We start from the raw sequence: 23,080 nt of genomic DNA on the forward strand, positions 1-23,080 counted from the left end.
GTTCTAGCGAGGGTCCGGTGTACATTCAGTGTGGACATGTTAACAGCCAGAACCTTGTGTGTGTGAGCCACCCCCAGGTCAAAACGCGCCGCCCCTCCCCACAGAGGTGGCACTTTACACCCCCTTTGCCCAGTGTAGATGACTGCACAGGGTAGGAGGTGGGGAAGAGTCGGGCCTTGAGGGCTCCTGCGTGGGAAGTTTTAGGCTGGTCTTTGGTCCAGTGCTCAGTGACTTCAATGGGAATCGCACACGTGGGCAGCATGGGGGGGCTCTGGTGCATGGCAGAACCCAGCTGGGGTCCCGGGAGGAACCCTGGCTGTGCCCCCGTGCGTGGTCTGGGGGCCCCCAACGAGCAGGTTTCCACCCAGCCACACCTAGTGCCCCGCCGCCAACTATTCACCCAGACAAGGCTTCTGGCCCTTTAAGGCGTTGCCACTCGACCCGGCCCTGCCCCTGTTTCTGTCCCTTCTGCCTCGCCGTAGCGTCCCCAGGAGAGAGCGGCATTGTGCTGTCCCGTCCCCCCCGCCCTTCGCGCATGCGCCACCGCACATTCCCCCCGCCTGGCGGCTACGGAGGTGCCGCCGCTTCCCCCCTCCCCGGCCCTGCTCCCCGCCGAGGAGGAGGCGGCGCCCCGCCCCCCCGGTAAGTGACTGAACGGGGCCGGGGCCCCTCCCCCCCCGCCCGCTCCTGGCGGGCACGCGCCAGCCGCCGCCTCGCGGCCCGGGCCCCGCGGTCCCCTCCCCGCCCGGACCCGCGGGGCATGCGCCGGGCTCTGCCTCCTCCCGGGGACCTGCCCGCGGGGGGGGGGGGGTATGGGTGCGTGCACCGCCCCCCGCCCCCGGGCTGCATGGACCTGCCCCCTCCCTAGCTTCCACGTGTGTGGGGCATGCCTCAGCCCTGGCCCCTCCCTAGCACCCGGGGGGGGGCTGCATGGACCTGCCCCCTCCCTAGCTTCCATGTGTGTGGGGCATGCCCCAGCCCTGGCCCCTCCCTAGCACCCGGGGGGGGGCTGCATGGACCTGTGCCCTCCCTAGCCCCACGTGTGTGGGGCATGCCCCAGCCCTGGCCCCTCCCTAGCACCCCGGGGGGGGCTGCATGGACCTGCCCCCTCTCTAGCTTCCACGTGTGTGGGGCATGCCCCAGCCCTGGCCCCTCCCTAGCACCCGGGGGGGGGCTGCATGGACCTGCCCCCTCCCTAGCTTCCATGTGTGTGGGGCATGCCCCAGCCCTGGCCCCTCCCTAGCACCCCGGGGGGGGCTGCATGGACCTGCCCCCTCTCTAGCTTCCACGTGTGTGGGGTATGCCCCAGCCCTGGCCCCTCCCTAGCACCCCGGGGGGGGCTGCATGGACCTGCCCCCTCCCTAGCTTCCATGTGTGTGGGGCATGCCCCAGCCCTGGCCCCTCCCTAGCACCCCTGGGGGGGCTGCATGGACCTGCCCCCTCCCTAGCTTCCACGTGTGTGGGGCATGCCTCAGCCCTGGCCCCTCCCTAGCACCCGGGGGGGGGGCTGCATGGACCTGCCCCCTCCCTAGCTTCCACGTGTGTGGGGCATGCCTCAGCCCTGGCCCCTCCCTAGCACCCGGGGGGGGGCTGCATGGACCTGCCCCCTCCCTAGCTTCCATGTGTGTGGGGCATGCCCCAGCCCTGGCCCCTCCCTAGCACCCGGGGGGGGGCTGCATGGAGCTGTGCCCTCCCTAGCCCCACGTGTGTGGGGCATGCCCCAGCCCTGGCCCCTCCCTAGCACCCCGGGGGGGGCTGCATGGACCTGCCCCCTCTCTAGCTTCCACGTGTGTGGGGCATGCCCCAGCCCTGGCCCCTCCCTAGCACCCGGGGGGGGGCTGCATGGACCTGTGCCCTCCCTAGCCCCACGTGTGTGGGGCATGCCCCAGCCCTGGCCCCTCCCTAGCACCCCGGGGGGGGCTGCATGGACCTGCCCCCTCTCTAGCTTCCACGTGTGTGGGGTATGCCCCAGCCCTGGCCCCTCCCTAGCACCCCGGGGGGGGCTGCATGGACCTGCCCCCTCCCTAGCTTCCATGTGTGTGGGGCATGCCCCAGCCCTGGCCCCTCCCTAGCACCCCTGGGGGGGCTGCATGGACCTGCCCCCTCCCTAGCTTCCACGTGTGTGGGGCATGCCCCAGCCCTGGCCCCTCCCTAGCACCCCTGGGGGGGCTGCATGGACCTGCCCCCTCTCTAGCTTCTACGTGTGTGGGGCATGCCCCAGCCCTGGCCCCTCCCTAGCACCCCTGGGGGTGCTGCATGAACCTGCCCCCCCTAGCTTCCACGTGTGTGGGGCATGCCCCAGCCCTGGCCCCTCCCTAGCACCCCTGGGGGGGATGCATGAACCTGTGCCCTCCCTAGCTTCCATGTGTGTGGGGCATGCCCTGGCCCCTCCCTAGCACCCCGGGGGGGCTGCATGGACCTGCCCCCTCCCTAGCTTCCACGTGTGTGGGGCATGCTCCAGCCCCTGGCCCCTCCCTAGCACCCCTGGGGGGAGGTGCATGTACCTGCCTCCTCCAGAGGACTCCTAGGGGGTGCTTGGATCTGCCCAGGGTGTATGGATGTGCACCTCTCTAACTTCCATGTGTGTGGGGGCATGGATCTGCCTCCTCCCTAGCTCGCTTGCAGGGGTTGGGGGAATGGCCCAGTCCCCCCCCCCCCCTCCCCGCTCCTATGCTAGGCTGGGGTATGCATCAGTCCGTGCCCAGGGTGTATGGATCTGCTGTCCTCTCTAGCTCCCATAATCTGTATCTAGCTTTGCATGCACAAACCTTTCCCTTCCTTGGTTCACATGCTTTATAGCCTCTATAGGGGGCATGCATTATTCCTTTCTCCCCTCCCCACCTTCTGTGCACTGGTTCTGGGTTGCTTGTGTGGCCCATGTTACTTGCATCCCTTGATCCTGGCCCTTACCATTCATGACATGGAGAACAGTGGGTGTGTCTCATCCTGGGTGCCCAGGCTTCTGTAGGTGACTGGATGTTGGACTGGCACCAGTACGGAAGTAGAGCTTACACCCTCTCCAGCAGGCTGAAGCTTTAAGCATTAAAGATTTGGGCTGGGAATAAGTCTCTTCATGAGCTCAATCTTAGCCATATTGTCATCGGCCAGTTGCCATTCAGGAAACCTGGACTGAATATTGCTGTTTCTACTGTTTGGTGCAGAAAGCTGCCTCTTGTTCCTGTGCTGAATGATGAATAACGTTGTCCTAAACAGAGCCACGCATTGAAAAGCTGACGTACAGTTTCCAAAGATCTCTTCCAATTTTCTTACCAGTGGCTCATCTCCACCGAAGAGAACTCTAGTGTAGATAAGACACAGGTAATACCATGCTGCATGGCCCCCCCAAGGATGATATGATGCTTAAAACACTACCAGTCACTTCAAATACAGCTCCTATCAGCAGAACAGAACTGGTGGAAGCAACAGTGGGGAAATTACACTAATAATTTTTTCCTAAAGACAAAGTCTTACTGTATGTGTCAGAGGTATTTTCCATTGCCAGGCTGAAATCTACTTGGGCTGCAGTAGAGGTTATTCCCTCTGCAGTGTAAGCCCTGATTGCAGAACATTGGCACAGCAGTTACAGGTTTTGTTTCACAGGGCGAGTCTGTTGAGACTACTACAAGGCTGGCTCTTAATCAGGTGAAACATCTTCCAAGTATACGGCAGAAACGAGTGTGATTTGCTGTTCTGAAATGCAGTTAAGGAGGCAACCCTTGATTGAAAAGGGTGAATTAAGAGCGCAGAGGAAGCTAATAGGTTTTTGATTTCTGGGTATGCCTGTTGCATTTTTCGCATTATCATAGGTTTTGCATCGTGTCTGTCATTCAGCCTGAAAGACATCCAGGGCTATTGCTTGCATCTGTTCCATGAACTGAAATCTTTGTCTCTTATGCTTTTGAACTATTTAATTTTAATGGCATTTTAGGGAGTGTGCTGAGAAATAAACTGCCCTCGCCAGATCCTCACAGCTGTATTCTTAGGGATTGCTGAATATGGTGCCAGAGGAGCCTTGCAAAATGTGGTAATCGGTCATAACTGGGGTTCTTAAACTTGTATTCTGTAGACCGCATCTTCTCAGCGCATCACATGGACCACCTCCCTTGCCACTGGCTAACAAACCTGTGGTAACTACAGCAATTGTTTACACGGAAAAGAGCTCTCAGGAACAGTAATGTGCTTAGCTGTTTAAATGTTGTTTGGCACCTGAGAAAAAGGACAGCAAGTATAATGTGGCCAGCAAAAGGCTCTATAGTTTAGCTTATAAGAAGGGGAGTTGAGAGGAGCATTACATATGGTACAAAGTCATGGGCATGAAACTTTGTGTTTTCACTGGTTATTTGGGAACATGGATTATGGTTAGGACGTACTGTTGTGTTAATTCTCTTCTAGCTGCTGAAATAATTTACTTGATGGCTAACAGTGGAGTTTTGTTTTCTCATAGGTTTGTGTTATTAGAGCAGTTCTTTTGGTGTGAAAGGCTCCCTTTTGAAGCAGCACATTCATTCATTGCTTCAAGTACCATACATCTGACTTGCTAGCTTGAGAACCATGGCAACAGAAGAGAAGAAACCAGATGCAGAATCCACCAAAACACAATCTACTCCTTCCTCCTCAACCAATCAGACCAAGGTGCGTGTAAATCTCAGAATGATATCTCCACCTGTCAGTGCACATGGAAGTTACTTGCATCTTTTACTGACAAACTTACAAATAGGACTGGGGTATTTAATAACTTACATGAATTAAAGGAATTGTTTAGGATTTCTCCTAATTTTGTTTAGAGCCAAGAATATGCTAAGTGCTTTGTGGACAAGACAGACAACAAGATTCCTGCCATTACTCTAAAGAGCTTAGTTTTGATGCAGGTGGATAATGTAACTTGTAACATGCATAACTGAGGTCCAGTATGGCTTATTGAATTTTGGTAGTTTGCAAAATTCATTAAAGGGAATATATCACAAAATGTGTAAATTTTGTTTTATGGTAACACTTCAGAGTATTCATAAATTTGGCATAGTATATTTTGTAACTAATGTAATCACAGTACTAAAACATTGGTGTGACACTAGTATTAAATCTTTGCTGAGAAATGGGGAGACACTGTCAGAGTTTCTTGAAATAATAAACAGCGTTTCCAGTTAGCCATGAGGGAATTATGAGATCTGTCAGAAGTTTGGTTTCTTTAATTATTTCTACAGCTAAGTATGATTTCCACAATCATTACAATTGGGGTCAGACTGTGGGGGAATGTTGTGGTATCCTACCAAAGCCTTCCCACAATCCCAGAGTAGATGAATATTTCTGCTAAAAAGATCACCAGTGAAATAGCCAGTGCTGGTATGTAAAGGTGACTTGCAAAAGGTAAAAAAAAATGGCCTTGTACCCTTTTCTGTTTTGTGATATTTTAAAAAACCCTAAAAGAGTCTTATCAAGAAAATATTTTATTGCGTTCTGCATGAGCAGTTCAGGCCATGGGACAGCTCTAGGGTGACTGGAGAACTGGTGAATTTGTTATCTCAATAGAGAGAGGAACAGATTGAAAAATTTGAAGTCACTTGCAATACTTGTGGACATTTGGGAGAAAAAGGATGTCTTTGTTAAAGACCATGATCCCAATAAGGGTGTGAGAATGTGCAGCACCCCTCTGAAACTCCTTCCCCAAAAAGTCTTTCAGGAAAACCGGGGAAGGTTGGATTTGACATTGCTGATAGTTAAGGTGAAAACAAGTTGTGATTATGGGGGAGCTTTTCAGGTCTTCATTTTAAATTGTAAGCAAAAAGGCACAACCCCGATTTTTAAAAATCCTTTGCAGGTAACTCCATTGAGATCATTGGCTCAGTTCACACTTCTCAGAGTTCTTGGGCCAGCTTCATTCCTGGTAAAGCAGACTTGGCTGGAGTTACACCAAGGATGAATTTAACCCATTGTTTGAGCATGTTTCTATGTTGGCTCAGGAAGACGTTACTGGCTCAGGTTTCCTTCATAAACATAAGGGCTAGGAACTTAAATTTTTTAAAAATAAAGGATCAAATCTGGATTGCCATCCAAGTGCAGAGCACTGCATAGTGACTCAGTTTGATACCCCAGTTACAACTGAAACACTGAATTAAAGCTCCGGTCATCTTACTCATGTGATTCTTTCTTACAGCCGGCACCTGTAAAACCAAACTATGCTCTAAAGTTCACATTAGCAGGACACACTAAGGCGGTTTCGTCAGTAAAGTTTAGTCCCAATGGAGAGTGGCTGGCCAGTTCCTGTAAGTATTAGTCTTCGTTAATTCCTTCCCGTTATCTGAAATGTGCACATGTGAACCTCCTGTTGGGAGACAGGTAGATGGCTAATCTTAATGCAAAAGGTGGGGGAATATAACCACATGGCTTGTTTTTTAAAGGGACACTCAAAGCTGGCTGTTCCAAAGTTTGACCCACTTTAATGTTTGCTTTTATGTCCTGTTGTCCAATATGCTGAATCTTCCTCTGCCTGGCATGAAGGGCTTGAGATGCTCAACTTATGCTACTGAGCCACTTTACAAAAAACAATGCAGAGTTACACACTGATTGTGGATACATGTGAAATTAATCCTCGTGCAGAGAGGGGCCCCATGCAGCCCTTTGCACCACTTAAACTTTGGCTTAAGTCTTTAAATTGGGGCTTGCCTGGCATGAGCAACCAGTGTGCATTCTCTGCATTGAGGTGAGATTCACCCAGAGGGCTCCCAGCTCTTCCTCCCCTCCATTGGCATTGTAATATAAAAGCATCTTGGAGAGTCTGCCTGTTCCTTTCTTGTAAGTAGCCAGGTGAAATGTACAAGACTGTCAAACTTGGGAAGGGAGGAACTTGACAAGTTTTTTGCCTAGAACTCAAAGCTCACCTTGATATCTGTTTAACCTTTTCTTTGGTGATCATTGCAACTGCCTGACAACTTCCTTTTGAATCAAGTACCACATACTTGGGCACTGGTTATTCAAAGGGGATTGGAGAGGAAAGAATTAATTTAGAGGAACACGACTGAAGGTGATGGAGATGGCCACTGAAATCACCATGGCCTCTAGAAATGGGCAGTGATTCTGGTCTTTTACTTTATTGTGACTGCCTTTACGTGTGCAGTTTTCTCCATAGAAATTAACTTCTCACTCTTCATAGTACCTTCTAGAAGTTCATTTATCTTCCTTCCCTGGACAGTTCTCTAACTTTTAACATCTGGCAAATATCAACCTCTTTCTCTTGTACAGAGCACAAGCTAACATGATAACGGGTAGCAGGTTTGTTTCTCACGAGCAGTAATGTCGGCCCAATTTATGGATCAGTTTTGCTTTCTCTGAGGCAGAAGTGTTTCAGTGGTTTGTGTGTGGCATGGAAACTTTTTTCTCATTGACATTTTTATTTTCAAAAATGAGAAACCAAAGGTCACTGCTTGTCAGATAAATTACGGTGGATCCAGTTTTGGAACTGAATTATTTGAGACCCTTCACTTTCAAGGCAGCATGTGTAATCTCAGCTCCTGCAGTGAAACTTTGTCATTTAATGTTTACACCCTACCTTATGCACTGAAGTCTGTGCTTGAGGGTAAAAACAGTAACGTGTTTGCAGAAAAGTAGCCAATGCGCTTCTCGCTCCTTAAGGGAGCTATTTTTAGTACTGCTTGTTTACTAATTGGGAATCTTTTCTCTTTTAGCGGCTGACAAACTAATTAAAATTTGGGGAGCATATGATGGCAAGTTTGAAAAAACAATATCTGGTCACAAACTGGTAAGTACTGAACTCTAAAGAATATTTTGCAGTCTAAATAGCTGTCCTTTCAGATCGCAATTGCAATTCAGTATTGCATCTGGGGCTTGCATAATGGGTTAACTTGCTAGCTTTCACCTCCAGAAGCCTTCGTATATTGGTTTAATTCATATGAAAGCAAATTGTTTGGTCTAATCTGGAGGCGGGGTTTATTTGTCCCTATGGCAAACCCCCTCCCAACATAAGAATGGCTATAGTGGGTCAGACCAAAGGTCCATCCAGCCCAGCATCCTGTCCACCGACAGTGGCCAATGCCAGGTGCCCCAGAGGGAGTGAACCTAACAGGTAATGATCTAGTGATCTCTCTCCTGCCATCCATCTCCACCCTCTGAAAAACAGAGGCTAGGGACACCATTCCTTACCCATCCTGGCTAATAGCCATTAATGGACTTAACCTCCATGAATTTATCCAATTGTCTTTTTAAACCCTGTTATAGTCCTAGCCCTGTATGATGATGATGGTGGTGGTGGCCCGGGCCTGGAATAACGGGGATGTTTCAGGTCAGGATTGAGAGAGATGGGCGGAAACCTGTGGATTGTTGATAAAGCATCTACATTCACAATGCTTAGCTAGTGTGAAAGTCATTCCCTTCGTGAGCACTAACACTACCTGTTTGAACAGCTGGGCTTCCACCTAGGAAAACTACATAGTGTAATGATTTGCTTTAAATTTTGATCAGAATGGTGCTTTCTTTAAAAAAAATTTTTTTTAAAGGGAACTTGACATTTCTCATGGCTTTACCCATTGAAATTCAGGAAATAAGATCTAATGTTTGGAAATGAAGAATACGTTCCAAAGTATTGAAGTCCAGTTTTCAAAAGTGACTTAGACGATGGCTGTGTCCCGTTCACTTCTACTGAGACTCAGGCTCCTAAATCTCACTAAGTCAGTAGGACCTAGCTGCCTAAATCACTTTTGAAAACGTGATGTACGCTCCTAAGTCACTTGGCTGCTTTTGAAAATCTTACTCTGGGTCATTTCAGGCAGACAGTAGGGATAAGCCCCCCGTCAGGGAGGGGGAAGGAAATGAATCTAACCCAGCTATGTATAAGTTATTATTTATGAACTTCAAAAAGAGGACTAGGTCCCAGAGTAACTAGAACTTCTGGATGAACAAACCACTATGCTCTTGCAATGCGAGGCTCAGCAAAGCTAAAAGCTTCCTGGAGTCATTGGCTGTCCTGTGTTAAGAGGAAGAGGTGTTGAAGTTGCTGTGATCCATTTCTATCCTGACTTTGCAAAGTTAAGGTAACCCTGCTTTTCTCTCTTTCTGGCTTCAGATATGAAACTGTCTATGCTTTGCCTGTTCTGGAGTGAATGAGCAAGCAAAGCTCAGTGTTAAATTGCTTTCCTTTGTTTCAGGGTATCTCTGATGTAGCATGGTCATCAGATTCCAACCTTCTTGTCTCTGCCTCCGATGACAAAACTCTCAAAATTTGGGATGTGAGCTCGGTAAGGGCGGGGCTTGAGTTTTCTCTTCTCCCCAGTCCTCTCTCGGGGTATCTTAAAATGAAGAAGACTAACTTGACACGGAACATTTGTTGTTAACTTTTCACCAGTGATGCAGCTTGCTTGCCTTCTGTATTAGCAATTAAAATAAGCTAGTTCATTTCACTTTTGTTTCTAATCAGTTTAACCGCCGGGTTCTCATGCACTATGAAAATGGGACAGGGTTGGGGTTGGAAACACGTTGTTTCTGTTTTGCTTAATGGTTCCTGTCCCATAAAAACTTGAAGGACTTTTTTTTTTTTTTTTTAATAGAAGCCTAGATTTGGGGTAGAAATTTAACCTGACGTTGTCCCTTTATCACAGTATGACTAGTCCTGAATTCAGGTCACCATGGGAACTTTGAAGGTGTGGGAAGTTACTGGTAAATCTACTGTGTGTATATTTGACTCTAACAATATTTTAAATCTGATTTCAGGGCAAGTGTTTGAAGACACTGAAGGGGCACAGTAACTATGTTTTCTGCTGCAACTTCAACCCCCAGTCCAACCTCATTGTTTCAGGCTCAGTAAGTGAACACACTCTCAATGGAGTACAAGTCCCATACACCCTGCAGAGGTCTAGACCATCTCTATTCTACCATGCATGTAATTAAATGAAGTCTTAAAGGGGAGAGTTGGTAGCATCACTACTATGTTGGCTCTTGAGCCAAAGTCAAAGCCCTCAGTCCAGCTTTAGAAGTTTGGGGCTTCACCCATAGCACCCTAAGCGCTGGCTATAGGTCTAGCTCCAGATGTTATTTCTGGCTTCACTAGCAGTCAGCATATCTACATTCACTTCATTGCAAAGCCTTCCTTAAGTACTGAGTGGTGCTCTGGCATGAATAGCTTGGGAAATAGAAGCTCCTTGTATCTTCATAGTTCAGATTCTGTGATTGCTCTGGAAGATACCCTTATCTCTTTGAAGGATTATTTGACTATTGCATGCAAACCATGGCATCACTGAAATGTAGCTTCATGACCATTTCAACAACTTGCTCTGCAGCTCGGAAGCCTTATGCACGTGGCTTGTGAAGGGACTGGGAATAGGACTCTCGGGTTCTCCTCTCACGTTTCTTCCAGCTCGCTGTGTCACCTTGAGCAAGTCATTAAACCTGAATTACCTTTTCTGTAAGCTAGGGATAAATACTAGCTTCCTTGCATGAATATTTGAGCTTAAAATTCACAGAGCTCCTTGCGATTGGCATCAAAGGTCCATGAAGTGCAAAGCATGAAGGTTAGGATTGAACTCCTTTGAAGATCCCCATGCTAAGTGAACAGTGCTCAGTGACTAGCAGTGAAGAGGAATTCTATTAAAATCTTGGGTGCTCCCAAGCAGAAATAAGTCTGGATGCTTGAGGAATGTAGTCATGCATATTTCTCTCCCCTCCCTGATCAAACCTGTTAATCCGTTCATGCGGGCTGGGCGGTATGGCTGGGGAGTGAGTGCATTTGAAAATCACTGTGTGAATTTGTCCTCTGATTTTCAGTTTGATGAAAGTGTGCGGATATGGGATGTGAAAACAGGGAAGTGCCTCAAGACACTGCCTGCGCATTCTGACCCAGTTTCAGCTGTAAGTGCCTTCAGATACATTAACATGCTGACATGTTTGCCTGCATCTAGCAGGGCTTTTTCCCCTTTTGCAAAGAAGGGAGCAGTGTCTCACTGTTACTCTCTATCTGCCCCTTGGTGAGGGACACAGTGTGATAAATGCCATGTGATGACTTGTAAGGGTATTAATGAACATGGAGATGCCAGTGACCCATACTTACCACTTGAACCCCAGAATGGATTCTGCCTCTGGGCATTATGACAGGCAGCATCTGCTATAAAAGCGCAGGTTGTGGGGCTACTCCAGTCTGCTCAATGAAAATCTGAATTTGCTGTACCTCTGGGTTTCTCCATAACTTTCTCATTATTCTAAACCACTTCAGGAGGTAGAATGAGAGAACTTCAAAATAAACTGCATTTAAAATCTCATCCATTTAGTGGATGAACATGAATAAAACGTAAAAAAAAAAAAAGAATCCATTCACAGTAAGGAAAACAGAAGGTGTGCAGCTCTTAACAGAGATGAAATGTTATAAAATGAAAGCAGAGGTGAGAGAATTCTAAGCTTCAGACATTTTGAGCTGTGGCTGCTCTGAACACATGGATCTGATATTAAAATGGAGTATAGTCCACAATGCTTACCAGAAATGTGTGTGATCTTACAAACTCCCTCCTCACAACCCTCATGGGTGTGTTTAAATATTTGCTATTTAAAATTCACTTTACTGGGGTTTTGCGGGAAGCTCATGGGTGACTGGAGAAAATAAATTGACCCGACTGAGGCGTGCATATAACTAATGCACTCTTCTAGTATGGTCTTGCTACTGTTAGCAAAGTTCTTCACGGCACTGGAGCAGTGAATCAGTTCAGGTCTTAATGTTTTAAGAGGCCTCTTAAAACAGTCTATTACAGTAACTCCTCACTTAACGTTGTAGTTATGTTCCTGAAAAATGCAACTTTAAGTGAAATTATGTAAAACGAATCCAATTTTCCCATAAAATTTAATATAAATGCGGGGGGTTAGGTTCCAAGGAAATTTTTTTGGGGCAGACGAAAGGCATTTATATACTGTACTGTACTGTGGTTGGGAAGTGCCCCTGGCTTACCCCACACAGACACAGCCCGCTGCAGGCAAGAACACTAGGAAGCACCTTTGCAGCAGCAGTGGCAGCTTACCCGGAGAAGAACAGACGCCGACTTCACTGAGGGATGCTCCAGGCCTGCCTCTTCCCGTCCCTGCTCCACTCCAGGCCCACCTCTTCCCACTTCCACTCCACCTCCTCTCTGGAGCACTCCGCATCCCCGCTCCTTCCCCGCCCCCAAGAAAACCCTAAGCCCACCCGCTTAGGGCTTTCTGGGAGGGAGGGGGAGGAGTGGGGAAGACACAGCGCTTCCCCACTCCTCCCCCTCCCTCTCAGAAAGTTCTAAGTGCCGCCAAACAGCTGTTTGGCGGTGGGGGAAGCGCTGGGAGGGAGGGGGAGGCGGCGGCGGCGAGGAACGTGTACAATGCACCCTTGTAAAGTTGCTGCTCTTCCACAAAAATCTTACATGCAGTGGACAGAGCAAGCAGCCAAACGATGTTATAAGGGAGCAGTGCACAACTTTAAACGAGCATGTTCCCTCATTGAGCAGCGATGTAACTTAAGCTGGAGGACGTTAAGTGAGGAGTTACTGTAATTGTTATGAAAGCTTACCAGCTAGTCTCAATCTATTTGCCCACCCATTACCCTGCTAACTGAATTAACTGCAGCTGTCTGTATTCAAGCTGGGAAAAAAAACCCAGGTGGATGCAAGTGAGGCATTAGAATTTTGCAATGCTGACTGACAGTAACATTCCCAGAGTGCTTTTTTTATCCTGATATGTCTGAACTTTCTGTGCCCATCATCACGTTGTTGTTGAATTCTTGCCATACCCTCTGCATGAATCGCAGCGTACTCGTTGTGTGACAATGGGGCCCCAACATACTACTTGGGAGACAAATAATTTTCGAATGTGTCTGCTTGCTCTTCAGAAACATGAATACTGCTATTTTCCCCCCATATATAAAACCACAGGTGCATTTTAATCGTGATGGTTCCCTGATAGTGTCAAGTAGCTATGACGGTCTCTGGTAAGTGGTTATTTCTTCAGTAACATTTATTATGTGCCATAGTCTTCTAGGCTCCTTACATAAAAATAACTTAAAAAACGTAGATTCTTTTAGTTTTACACTTCTTATATCATGACTTTGAGGTTAAAATGTAAACTTACAGTTGATGATATAATACATTCCATAGCTACAATAGTGACTCATGTCTCTTTTTTGTTATAGTCGAATCTGGGATACAGCATCAGGCCAGTGCTTAAAAACATTGATTGGTAAGCAGGCAAATGTGTGTATGTTGTTCTTGATTCTCTCTGCTGTATTATCGTTTAGAATATGAAATACCCAGCATGACTTTGACTGCTGTTAGGTGGTTTTCTTATCGGCTTTGATTTCTTTTCCTTCTCCTTACACTGTCCTCTTTATACACAACCATCCTTGCAGTTGATTTTAGGGGAAATATCCTCTCACATGTGTAGGAAACCTTCTTAGGCTTGGAATATAGCCTAGTGTGTGCTGACAATAAACCTAAGTACCTTACTACAGGGTTTTCCACTAGTCATTGTTGTATTATGTTTGGCTGTGCAATGGCTTGGAACTGCTGTGGCAAAAGTAAGTCTTATTTCACTTTCAGAAATGGTAGCTACATACTCGAGTGCAATAGCACATGGCAGTGGGAGAAGACTAAATGTGTTTACAATTTAGGGTTGTGAGTATTTGAGAACTGATGCCCTTCTTAAGACAATGGGCAGCCTGTTGAACAGTGCATGTCATGCCTTTGATTACCAGACTCTAGTGTTAACATGAAGTGACATAGGCAAAACTGCACCTTCTCGTGTTCACAATGGACTTACTTTAGCAGTAGGGTGTGTCTCAGTGAAATGGTTTTATGACTAAGACCCTAATCTTGGGATGATCTTCAAATAGTTGTGGACAAGACATAGAAAATTGCAGAAATGTAATAATGGACCTTTATTCATTGTGGTAATTTGGAAAAGCCAGAGTAGACTTAAGAATAGCCATACTGGGTCAGACCAAGGGTTCATCTAACCCAGTATCCTGTCTTCTGACGTGGCCAGTGCCAGGTGATTCAGAAGGAATGAACAGAACAGGGAATCATCGAGTGATCCGTCCCCTGTCGCCCATTCCCAGCTTCTGGCAAAACACACCTATTTATTTAAGAAAAAAAATGACTGGAATGATATAAACATTCAAGCATTATGTTATGTCAGTTATTTTTTTTTGATAACCAGACATTTTGCTGCAACGGTATTACAGTCCTTTTTTTAAAAAAGTGACTGATACGATCTAAAAATTCAGTGACTAAAATTCCGAAGACTAAAAGTCTTAACACAAACGCTGTAGAAATTGAATCCAATCATTTTAGCTTTTAAGATTTTACAGGCATCAAATGTTAGTGCGGTACTATTTGCATACTCAAAACACATGCAAAATTGTGGACTGTGCAAAATAAGCTAATTAAAACGAAAACTGTGGTGGAAGCCCAATATTGCATGTTCTGCAATATCACAAATGAAGTAGGGCCTTACTTATGACTTTTACAGCCACGTTCTGGACTATAGGGAGGGTTGATGCAGTGGGAAGGTTGGATGATTATGTAATAATAAAATGCTAGTAAACCAAATATTCTTCCTCTTGAACTATTTCACGTTACCACTTTCCTGTATCTCCCATCAGTTTGCTTGACGTATAAAATGGTAGCTGAACAAAAACGTAACTAAACTAATCTTGAAGTTGGCCTTTCTAATCTGCGGTAGGTCTGTTTTGTCACAAGAAATTCTTTGTCCATGAGAGAAATATTTCACCATATTCTGCATAACACCCTTGTGTTTCCAACACAGATGATGATAACCCTCCTGTGTCTTTTGTGAAATTCTCTCCAAATGGCAAATACATACTTGCAGCAACTCTGGACAAGTAGGTATTAAAAAACACATTTAAAGTGCATTCATCACCTTCAATAGCATAAAAAAGGTTGCTTTTGTAATATTCTTACGATGGGTAAACTCATACCTACCGTCACACTTCTATAATCGAGTCCTCTGGGAATTATATGGTCAGAACGTCAGCAAAGTTTATGCTATTGGCAGTCTTAGCACTGAGGTTGCCATACCCCTGTGCACTCTTAGCTTTGTGTCTTTTCAGAGCCTTCATCATGAAGTAGTTCCTTGATCGAATGGTTCTCTTGTTGGAACACCATGAAAGGCTGTGAGTCTCCCTCTCTCTCTCAAAGGCAGCAGTGCTCAAATAGCTGTGCATACAAAGCAGAAAAGCTATGCAGGGGGATTGGTTCTATTGAGAGTTCTCCAACTGGAATATTTCCAGTGCTACTGCTACCAAGAACCAGCCACTCTCCCTTTTCCACCCTTGTATTAATTGCTGCTGCTGTAATGAGACGTTCCCATCCCTAAGTCCCAGGGTGATGAGCTAGTTATCTATGAATGTTGTCTTATAAAAGACATTACAGGATTGTTCCTTCTCTTTTCATACGGTGAATGCAAGGAAACCCTAAATTAAGGCTATTTTGCAAGCCAGAGCAGGGGAGTCAACATTGTTGCCTCGTACTTCAATATGGGGTGGGGTTTTTGTGTTTTCTTTTGTGTGTGTGAAAGACACACATCTGTCTGAAACCAGTGGCTAATTTCATTTAGGTTACCAAATAGAATTTGAATATTATCTCTTTCTTGCCTACTACTGACTGATTTAAAAGCTGTCATCCCATTATGCAATCCCTGTAACTACCTAGATGCAGGACAGTGTGTGGTTCTGGCTTGGTTTTGCTTGGTCCAAAATCTGTATCTTGCAGTATGTGTTAGCTCAAAATGTGGGGGACGAAAGGAACTGAATGACGATTCTCAACTCTATTGGTCACATACCTCATCATTGCATCTCTTCATGTATGAAGAAAAAAGGACTTGACAAAATGCATTCTTAAAGACTTGCTCTGTATTTTTTTCACAGAGGAGAATACAAATAGCATATAAATAAAATCTAATTCTTGTTGGGTTAGCTGAAACTCTGCATTCCCAAGCTGGACTAGAATGAGTAATGTAGACTCTGGGAAGCTCTAGTATGGAAAAACTTTTATGTACCAAGAAATCACGACTGGTGAAATAACACAAAGCCTAAAGTCCTTGTTCTCCTTTTTGTTCTCTAGCACACTGAAACTTTGGGACTATAGCAAAGGAAAGGTACAGTCACAATCTCTTACTATAAAGTCCTAGCTAGGTTTGTAGCCTGCTTTGGATGGTTTCACATAAGGTTAAACTTGTTCTGTCATCTGTACAATATAATTACTGTAAATAATATTTGTTACAGCCCTTGTTCTAGAGTAGTGGACTAAATGGGATAATTTAAAAAGTTCCTTTACATTTTTGTGATGCCCAGAGACACTAAATTCTGTGTTTCTTGAACTGGTAAATTGTTCTTGTCTTGTTCTTTCTGTGGGTGGAAGTGACAAATTGGGGTCATTTGCCACTCCCCCTGCCCCCCTCACCCAGCGAAGTGATTGTTTAGCATTCTAGGGCAGAGATGCCCTCTGCATCCTTTGGACAAGTTGATGGAGTGGGAAATGTGCACAGATATATTTAGTCTACCCTGCAAAGGGAGTTTGTCCTTGACTGCTAGATATCTCATTGCCAGCTGCGCTTATGGTTTTTTGCCTTTTGGCTCTTCACTTCCAGTGCCTGAAGACGTACACAGGTCACAAGAATGAGAAATACTGCATCTTTGCAAATTTCTCCGTCACTGGTGGAAAGGTTGGTGATTACTGAGCTGCTTTTAGTGATGTGGGTGCATTTGAGGTTTTATTTTTCATCAAAATTAAGGAGATGATGCAAATCTCTCTGGGCCTATAAATAGCTGACTTGCCCTTAGTGCAAAACTGTTTTCACCCTGGGGGGAGCCCAGTATAACAAGTGCTACAGTTAATGTTGCAAACTTCCAAGCAATGAGAAGGGATTCTAATAGAAGCAATGGTCCCAAGGTTTCAATCTCCTGGAAACTTTACTTGCTGGGGGCTTGGTCGAAAGGGACCATTTTGGGGAAAGTTTTAGGAAACTCCATGCAGCTGTGTGGGTGCTCCAGGGTACCTGTTTGCCACAGGTGGCAGTGTAGACTCAGTGCTTCGAACTCTGCCAGGTGTCATCTACCCCAGTAACACAGGGAAAACCTCAGTGATGAGCAGCCATATTGTTAGTTCACACTCCAGCACTTGCCTGTTACAGATTGTGAGTTGCCATGGTTGAGACGCTGGCTCTAGGACCACAGCATCCCTGTGCAGGAGGTGGAACTTTCTTGAGGGGCCGCTCTGAGATTCCCTCCAGGACTAAGATCCATCTTTAACCCTCACCCCCTTCTGCTTTGAGGGCTAAGGCCACTTCTTCAACTAGCCTTGCTGGCCTTTGGCATGGCCTAGTGGAAGGAGCATTGGGCCAGGATTCAAGAGACCTGGGTTCTATTTCTCTCTCTGCCACTGGCCTGCTGAGTGATCTTGGACAAGTTACATCCTCCTCCCTCTCCTCCTGGCTCTGTGCCTCAATGTCCCCGTCTGTAAAATGGGAATAATGATATCTACCTCTGTGAAGTGCTTTGAGAACCACTTATGAAAAGCACTGCAGAAGAGCTAGATATTATGATTAAGACAGAACAACGTGGACATATGAAAACAAACCCCAAGGCCTACCGAAACAAAACATTCTACTGCACACACCACAGTTCTCCTCGCCGGGGTGTGTGAGTGAGTGAGAGAAGGGAGAATGAACCACACATGACTGATGATAGCCACGTTGCTTAATGCACAACTGGAAGGCACTCAAGTGCTATGGTGATGAGGGTGGTATATGAACCTATATAGAGGAAATAGCAATTAAAGCTGGGGTGGCAGGAAAGACTAGAATGGCACTTCAATAACTATTTCCCTTTGCATCTTTTTCAGTGGATTGTGTCTGGTTCAGAGGACAACCTGGTTTATATTTGGAACCTCCAAACAAAAGAGATTGTACAGAAATTACAGGGACACACAGGTGTGAATCTGCTTTTGGTACACTGATCTTGATTAAGCATTCCTTAACTGAATAAATAACGAGCACATAGCGTTTAAGGTTAATTTGATGCTGTGAATTGGAAAATGTCTGTTTAGTGTGTTTGTTCAGAATTTGATAGATGAGATTAGTGTAAAAATCTGTCTGAATGGGGCATGATTAGGACCCATGGTGTGTTTTCCCTGACACTTGATGGGCATTTTTACCGGAATTATTGTCCTATCAGAGACATTTCTTTCCTTGAATTATATGGAAAGAAATTGGCCAAGATTTTCACAAGTGTCATGTAATGTTAGGCACCCTGACTCATTAGTCACTTTGGGGAAAACCTTGGCCATTGGCTCCTCCCAAAGCTGCACTTGTCCAAGGATGCGTTCCGGGTGAGCTTGAGGCATCTTTAGAGACACTGACCCCATCTGCAAAGAGCTTTGAATATTTAGCCCCTGCCCCTACAAATGCTTAAGCACATGCTCAGTTTTACTCACATGAGTAGTCAGGGGCATGACCCCTGTGAATAGAATTATGCACGTGCTTAAGTGTTTGCATGATCAGTGTCTTAGGGCCAAATCATGCAGATTTATGCACCTGCTTAACCCTGTGCACAGAGTGTGCCCATCGAATGGGACTGTTTGCAATCGGTAAAGTGAAGCATGTGTGCGTAAGTCTTTGGAGGATCAGGGCTTTCAGTCGTGAGTTTGGGGCACTTGTGGCTTAATCAACTATCTGCCCTTTGCTTTAGTGGGCTTTTATCTGTCCTAACTTGCATGCGTAGGGTTTCTTGGTGTAATGTAGTCAGAACATTGGGTCTGGTTCTGGTTCTTTCCTATATTACTGCTGTGAAATAGTTCCCTAAGTTCTGCCCGTTGTAATATCGTATAAACTTTTACCTACTTTCCAGCTATTAAACTCACAATTGGGGTAGGCCCACTAACATTTGTATTCATAAATCCTCATACTCAATTGTCAGTATCTGCTGTAGCGAGAGAACCTGGCCATGTCTTACGATGGGGCAACTGTGCACACTTGAGCTGAAAATACCTGCTCTGAACCAAAGCAGCTTGGACTGGTATAAATGATGATATCTGTGTCTCTCCTTTTATTTAGATGTTGTGATCTCAACAGCTTGTCACCCGACAGAAAACATCATTGCATCAGCGGCACTAGAAAACGACAAAACAATTAAACTGTGGAAGAGTGACTGTTAAACACTTTCAGTATCACTTTAGAGACTGCCAGGAAAATTGTGGGTTTGTGTTTTTTTTAAATCCCCCCTCTCCACCCCCATGAGAATTATAATGAGATAAAACCCAGGTTGGCAGGAAACCTGAAGAATATTTGAGAAAGCGGTTTCTGTTAGTCTTGACCCAAAGAGAATGTCTTAGCTTGTTATTAGAGCCGGGCAGTGTGGTGGAAAAAAGCAAGCAGTCTCTCCTTTTCGTGCCTGATCCCTTGGCAGACAAACGGATCCTTCTAACATCGTATTAGGAGTATCAGCCTTGAATTGGAAGCCCCAGAGATACTGTACTTTGTGGTGAAGGTGGCACTGCTCCTTGGCTGTCTTGTTGCTGCTTAAGGAGCTGTCGGTCTGTTTTGTACCAGTAAGTTAAGTCATAATACTAGAAATACTTGGGTTTTTTTTTAAAATGTCTAATTTTTATTTTTTTTATTGCAGACCGGTAGGTTCTAGTCTATCAGAAGTGTCTCTTTATTGTTTTGAATAGGAGTGCTGCATCTTTAAGGATGCCTCATTTTAAACACTCAGCTCCAACTTTGTGACCAAATAAAACCATCCAGTTCCAGAGTTCCCTTTCCTGCCCCAGCTCCAGACTCCTGTGGTGAATATCTGCTATTACGTCTGTGTAGTTGCTGACCCCTCATTACGTGTGTTTAATAGATGCTGTCATAGAACAAAGTTGCAGCGTTTTTTTCTTTTCCCTGTTAACCATTAAAGCGATTCCTGCTTGTAGTTGTTCTCAGCATATTTTACCTTTTTTTTTCTCTCTACTGGAAAAAAAAAGTGAGTTCACAAAATATTGTAAAGTTACTTCAGTGTAGGACCCCCCCCCCCAACAATTTTGTATCTTGGAAATCCATCGTATCAACCTGTGTTGCTAATAGCATGACTCTGTAACTATTTCAGCGTCACTGTCTTTTCCCCTTTTTTGTCACACTTGTGTGGTATTGACACATCCAAACCAGAACCATATGCCATAATAAAAAGGTGGGATTTTACATGTACGCTGGTGGTGAGAGTGCACTAATGTGAAGTGTCCGCGTCCCTTCCGCTCACAAGGCTTCCTCCAAAACCAACTTTTTTTTTTTTTTTGCAGCCCACTTCTGCTGTAGAAGTTTAGCCCCTCTTATAAAATACTGGGGTCAGTGATCTGGTAAGAGTCCATTTTGTGGAGGGAAGAGATGATGAGCATAACTCCAGTCCAGATGCACTTTAAAGAAGCCAGCAGACAGTTATGTGGAAGGAGTCCTCAGCTTGAGGCAACACGTGTAAACTATCACAGTGGACTGGACTCTTACCTAAGGTGAAAAGAATTCTGGCCAGTCTGCTGTCCTATCCATAGGGGGAGCAAAAGTCTCAAATGCTGAATAATTGTTGGGTTAAAGGATTACTGCATCTTCCAACCGGCGTTGGCTTTTGAGAACTAGCTGGAGGTTAGTCTTAACCATTTGCAACAAAAAAGCCTAGTAGCCAAAAACAGGCAAACAACTGCCGTAAAACAAGACTCATCTGAAACCAAACCTTGGTGGGTCAGAAAATGTGAGAGTTTTTTTTTTTTCTTTTGCCTAGGGTGTTCCTTCTGACTTTGCACTATCTGCTCTTGTGGAGGCAAAAGTGCCCAATTCTGGCAGCCCCATTTTTGCATCGACTCTTAAACTTTCAAATAAGTTGTGCAAACTCCTTGTGTTTCCCATGAGAAGGGATTTTTCAGTTAGTAGTGAAAGGCAGAGAGTTTTAACCATATTGATGATTGCCTCTGCCAAGCAATAGTGCAAGAGGGTACAGGGCACTTAAAGAAATAGAATGAAGCAACTCATCTCTAAGTGTGGATGATCTGAAGAGGAGAGAGCTGTGGAAACTGATGCTTAACACCTTAAGTGTATTAACTTCCCAGTACAAAGTGTGCACCTGCAAAAGTTGCTTTAGAATTCAGCTACACATGAGCTGGCTTTCTGGTAAATAAAGTGAATCCCACGTGTAAGCATGACACTCTTGGAAAACAGCTGCAGAACAATCTCTTGACTGATGAGGTTTATAAGAGAGTCTGCTAATAATGGAATTTTCTGAATAATCAGGGCCTCTACCCCTAAAATAAATCTGTCAATTTTTTTTTATGTAGTCCTTTTTTATTTAATAAGTGGGAATAGTTTTTTAACAGGCTTTCTCAATAGTCAGGTGCTTCAGTGAAGAACCTAACACACCGCAGACCAGTGGAAACAACCTGATGCAGAGTGGGCCCGAATCTGAAACACTTGGTGGTGTTGGCATGTGGCTTACTAGCTTCTCCACTCCTTGTTCAGATTGAAGCTACATATTTTAATTTGTACCATCTAGTATGAGGAGACATTTAAGGTCAATATTTTTTCCTGCATAAATATAGGGGTCAAGTTGGGCTGTACCAAACTGGCTGCCAAGCCATCCTTACTACTTCTGTGTTTGTTTTCTCACTGCAGCCAACGAGGGAGCACTATGTCCCTAGTTAGATTTCCCCCCACTTTTGAATTGCCATTTGTATCAGTAACACCATGTAACAAGAATCCTCATGTGAGATTCTGTTCCTGTAAGGTGCCAAATGTGATTTCTTAAGGTTCTTGAAATAAAACTCCTGGTTTTTGTGCTATGGACAGTAACATCCACGCCTGGCTAAAAGGCTTGTCATGTTCCTATTGCATTCTACCTGCTAAACCTACACCATTAAACGCTATTTCCAAATGTTGAGTCAATGTCTTTTAACTCACTACCGTAAATACCTATTAGTTTCAAGACAACTGATTCAGCCTGGGTGTATGGCTTGCTGGCCGATTGTTTGCATGTGAGGGGATTCACATGCAACAAGCAGTTTCTCCAGCAAGGGCTTCTGTTTATTCAGTGGGATTCTGCCCAGTGCTGCCAGCCCACAGTGGCTAAACTAAGTAATAAAAGGGATAACGTCCTCCTCCTTGGATAGTAGTCTGAGACAGAGTTGAGCTGTCCACTTTTACAGGTTCTAGCTAGGTAGGTTTTAGTCAGTTACCAGCAAATAATCTAGTTAAAAAGGATTCTGAATCCATGCAACATGGGAGAATTAATGTCCTGGCATGTCTTCCTAAACTACAAAAAGCGAACTACGGAGAGATCATTCAGCTGGCGTCAAGGGCAAGGAAGTCCTACATTGTTTAGAGCCCGTTTGTATTAGTGTAGCCCCAATCATGGACCAAGAGCCTTTTGTGCTGGGCACTGTACAAACAGAACAAAAACAATGGTCTAAGTATAAGACAAGATAGTTACAGAAAGATGGGGGTACACAAAGAAACAATGAGACAATACATATAGGGCTTGGGGCTGAACAAGCAGTATCCAGGATCTCAACCAAGTCGTGATGTGAGACAAGCCTCTGCTGAAAATTTTCTCCCTCCACACCCATTTTGTAGCATTCAGTTGACCTGGCTACTGCCCTCCTCAGTGCACAGAGCATTTCAGAAGTGCTGTGTGTCTGTTTTCAACATCTGGCCTCGTTGGACTAGAAATGGCTGTAGTGACATGTCAGATCCAAATCAGCATTATGACATGATGGTGCATCACACTGTAATAAATGCTGCGTTGTGCTGATCCTGAAAACTGGCTTGAAAATTCGTGGATGCCCCACAGGTTTTGTGGGGCACAGAGTTGTCTTGGAAAGACAAGGCTGTATGTGTGTCATCACTGCCATGATTGCTGAGACCAAAACAAAAATGCTTTGTTTCTTAGTTTTTCATCAAAACTCCTGGGTTTTGGCATCCTAGCCAGCCTGATTTAGAATGAGCTAGACTCCTCCATGAGTGATCTAATCTCTGTTAAATTATTGTGTAGTCTACTGGAGTTTTCCAATGGGGTTTAGGTCTTTTAAAAATA

At 45.4% G+C, this 23,080-nt stretch overlaps 1 protein-coding gene across 2 annotated transcripts; it reads left to right on the forward strand.

The window, feature by feature from the left end:
• Positions 1-520: 520 nt before the first annotated feature.
• WDR5 (WD repeat domain 5) lies at positions 521-21,928 on the forward strand. Of its 2 annotated transcripts, XM_084650545.1 has the most exons (15): positions 522-642; positions 3,162-3,318; positions 4,445-4,632; positions 6,152-6,260; positions 7,680-7,753; positions 9,156-9,245; positions 9,718-9,807; positions 10,768-10,851; positions 12,885-12,940; positions 13,142-13,188; positions 14,776-14,851; positions 16,092-16,125; positions 16,618-16,692; positions 17,871-17,958; positions 19,081-21,928. In XM_084650545.1, exons 3-15 carry the CDS (start codon positions 4,552-4,554, stop codon positions 19,179-19,181), a joined length of 1,005 nt encoding a protein of 334 aa, XP_084506671.1. In that variant the 5' UTR covers positions 522-642; positions 3,162-3,318; positions 4,445-4,551; the 3' UTR covers positions 19,182-21,928. The 2 variants fall into 2 exon arrangements, with proteins under 2 accessions (XP_084506672.1, XP_084506671.1); XM_084650546.1 differs by lacking the exon at positions 3,162-3,318 and having other exon boundaries at positions 521-642.
• Positions 21,929-23,080: the final 1,152 nt, after the last annotated feature.

The sequence above is a fragment of the Lepidochelys olivacea genome, assembly GCF_965140295.1.
Source record: "Lepidochelys olivacea isolate rLepOli2 genome assembly, chromosome: 16".
Classification (NCBI taxonomy): domain Eukaryota; kingdom Metazoa; phylum Chordata; order Testudines; family Cheloniidae; genus Lepidochelys; species Lepidochelys olivacea.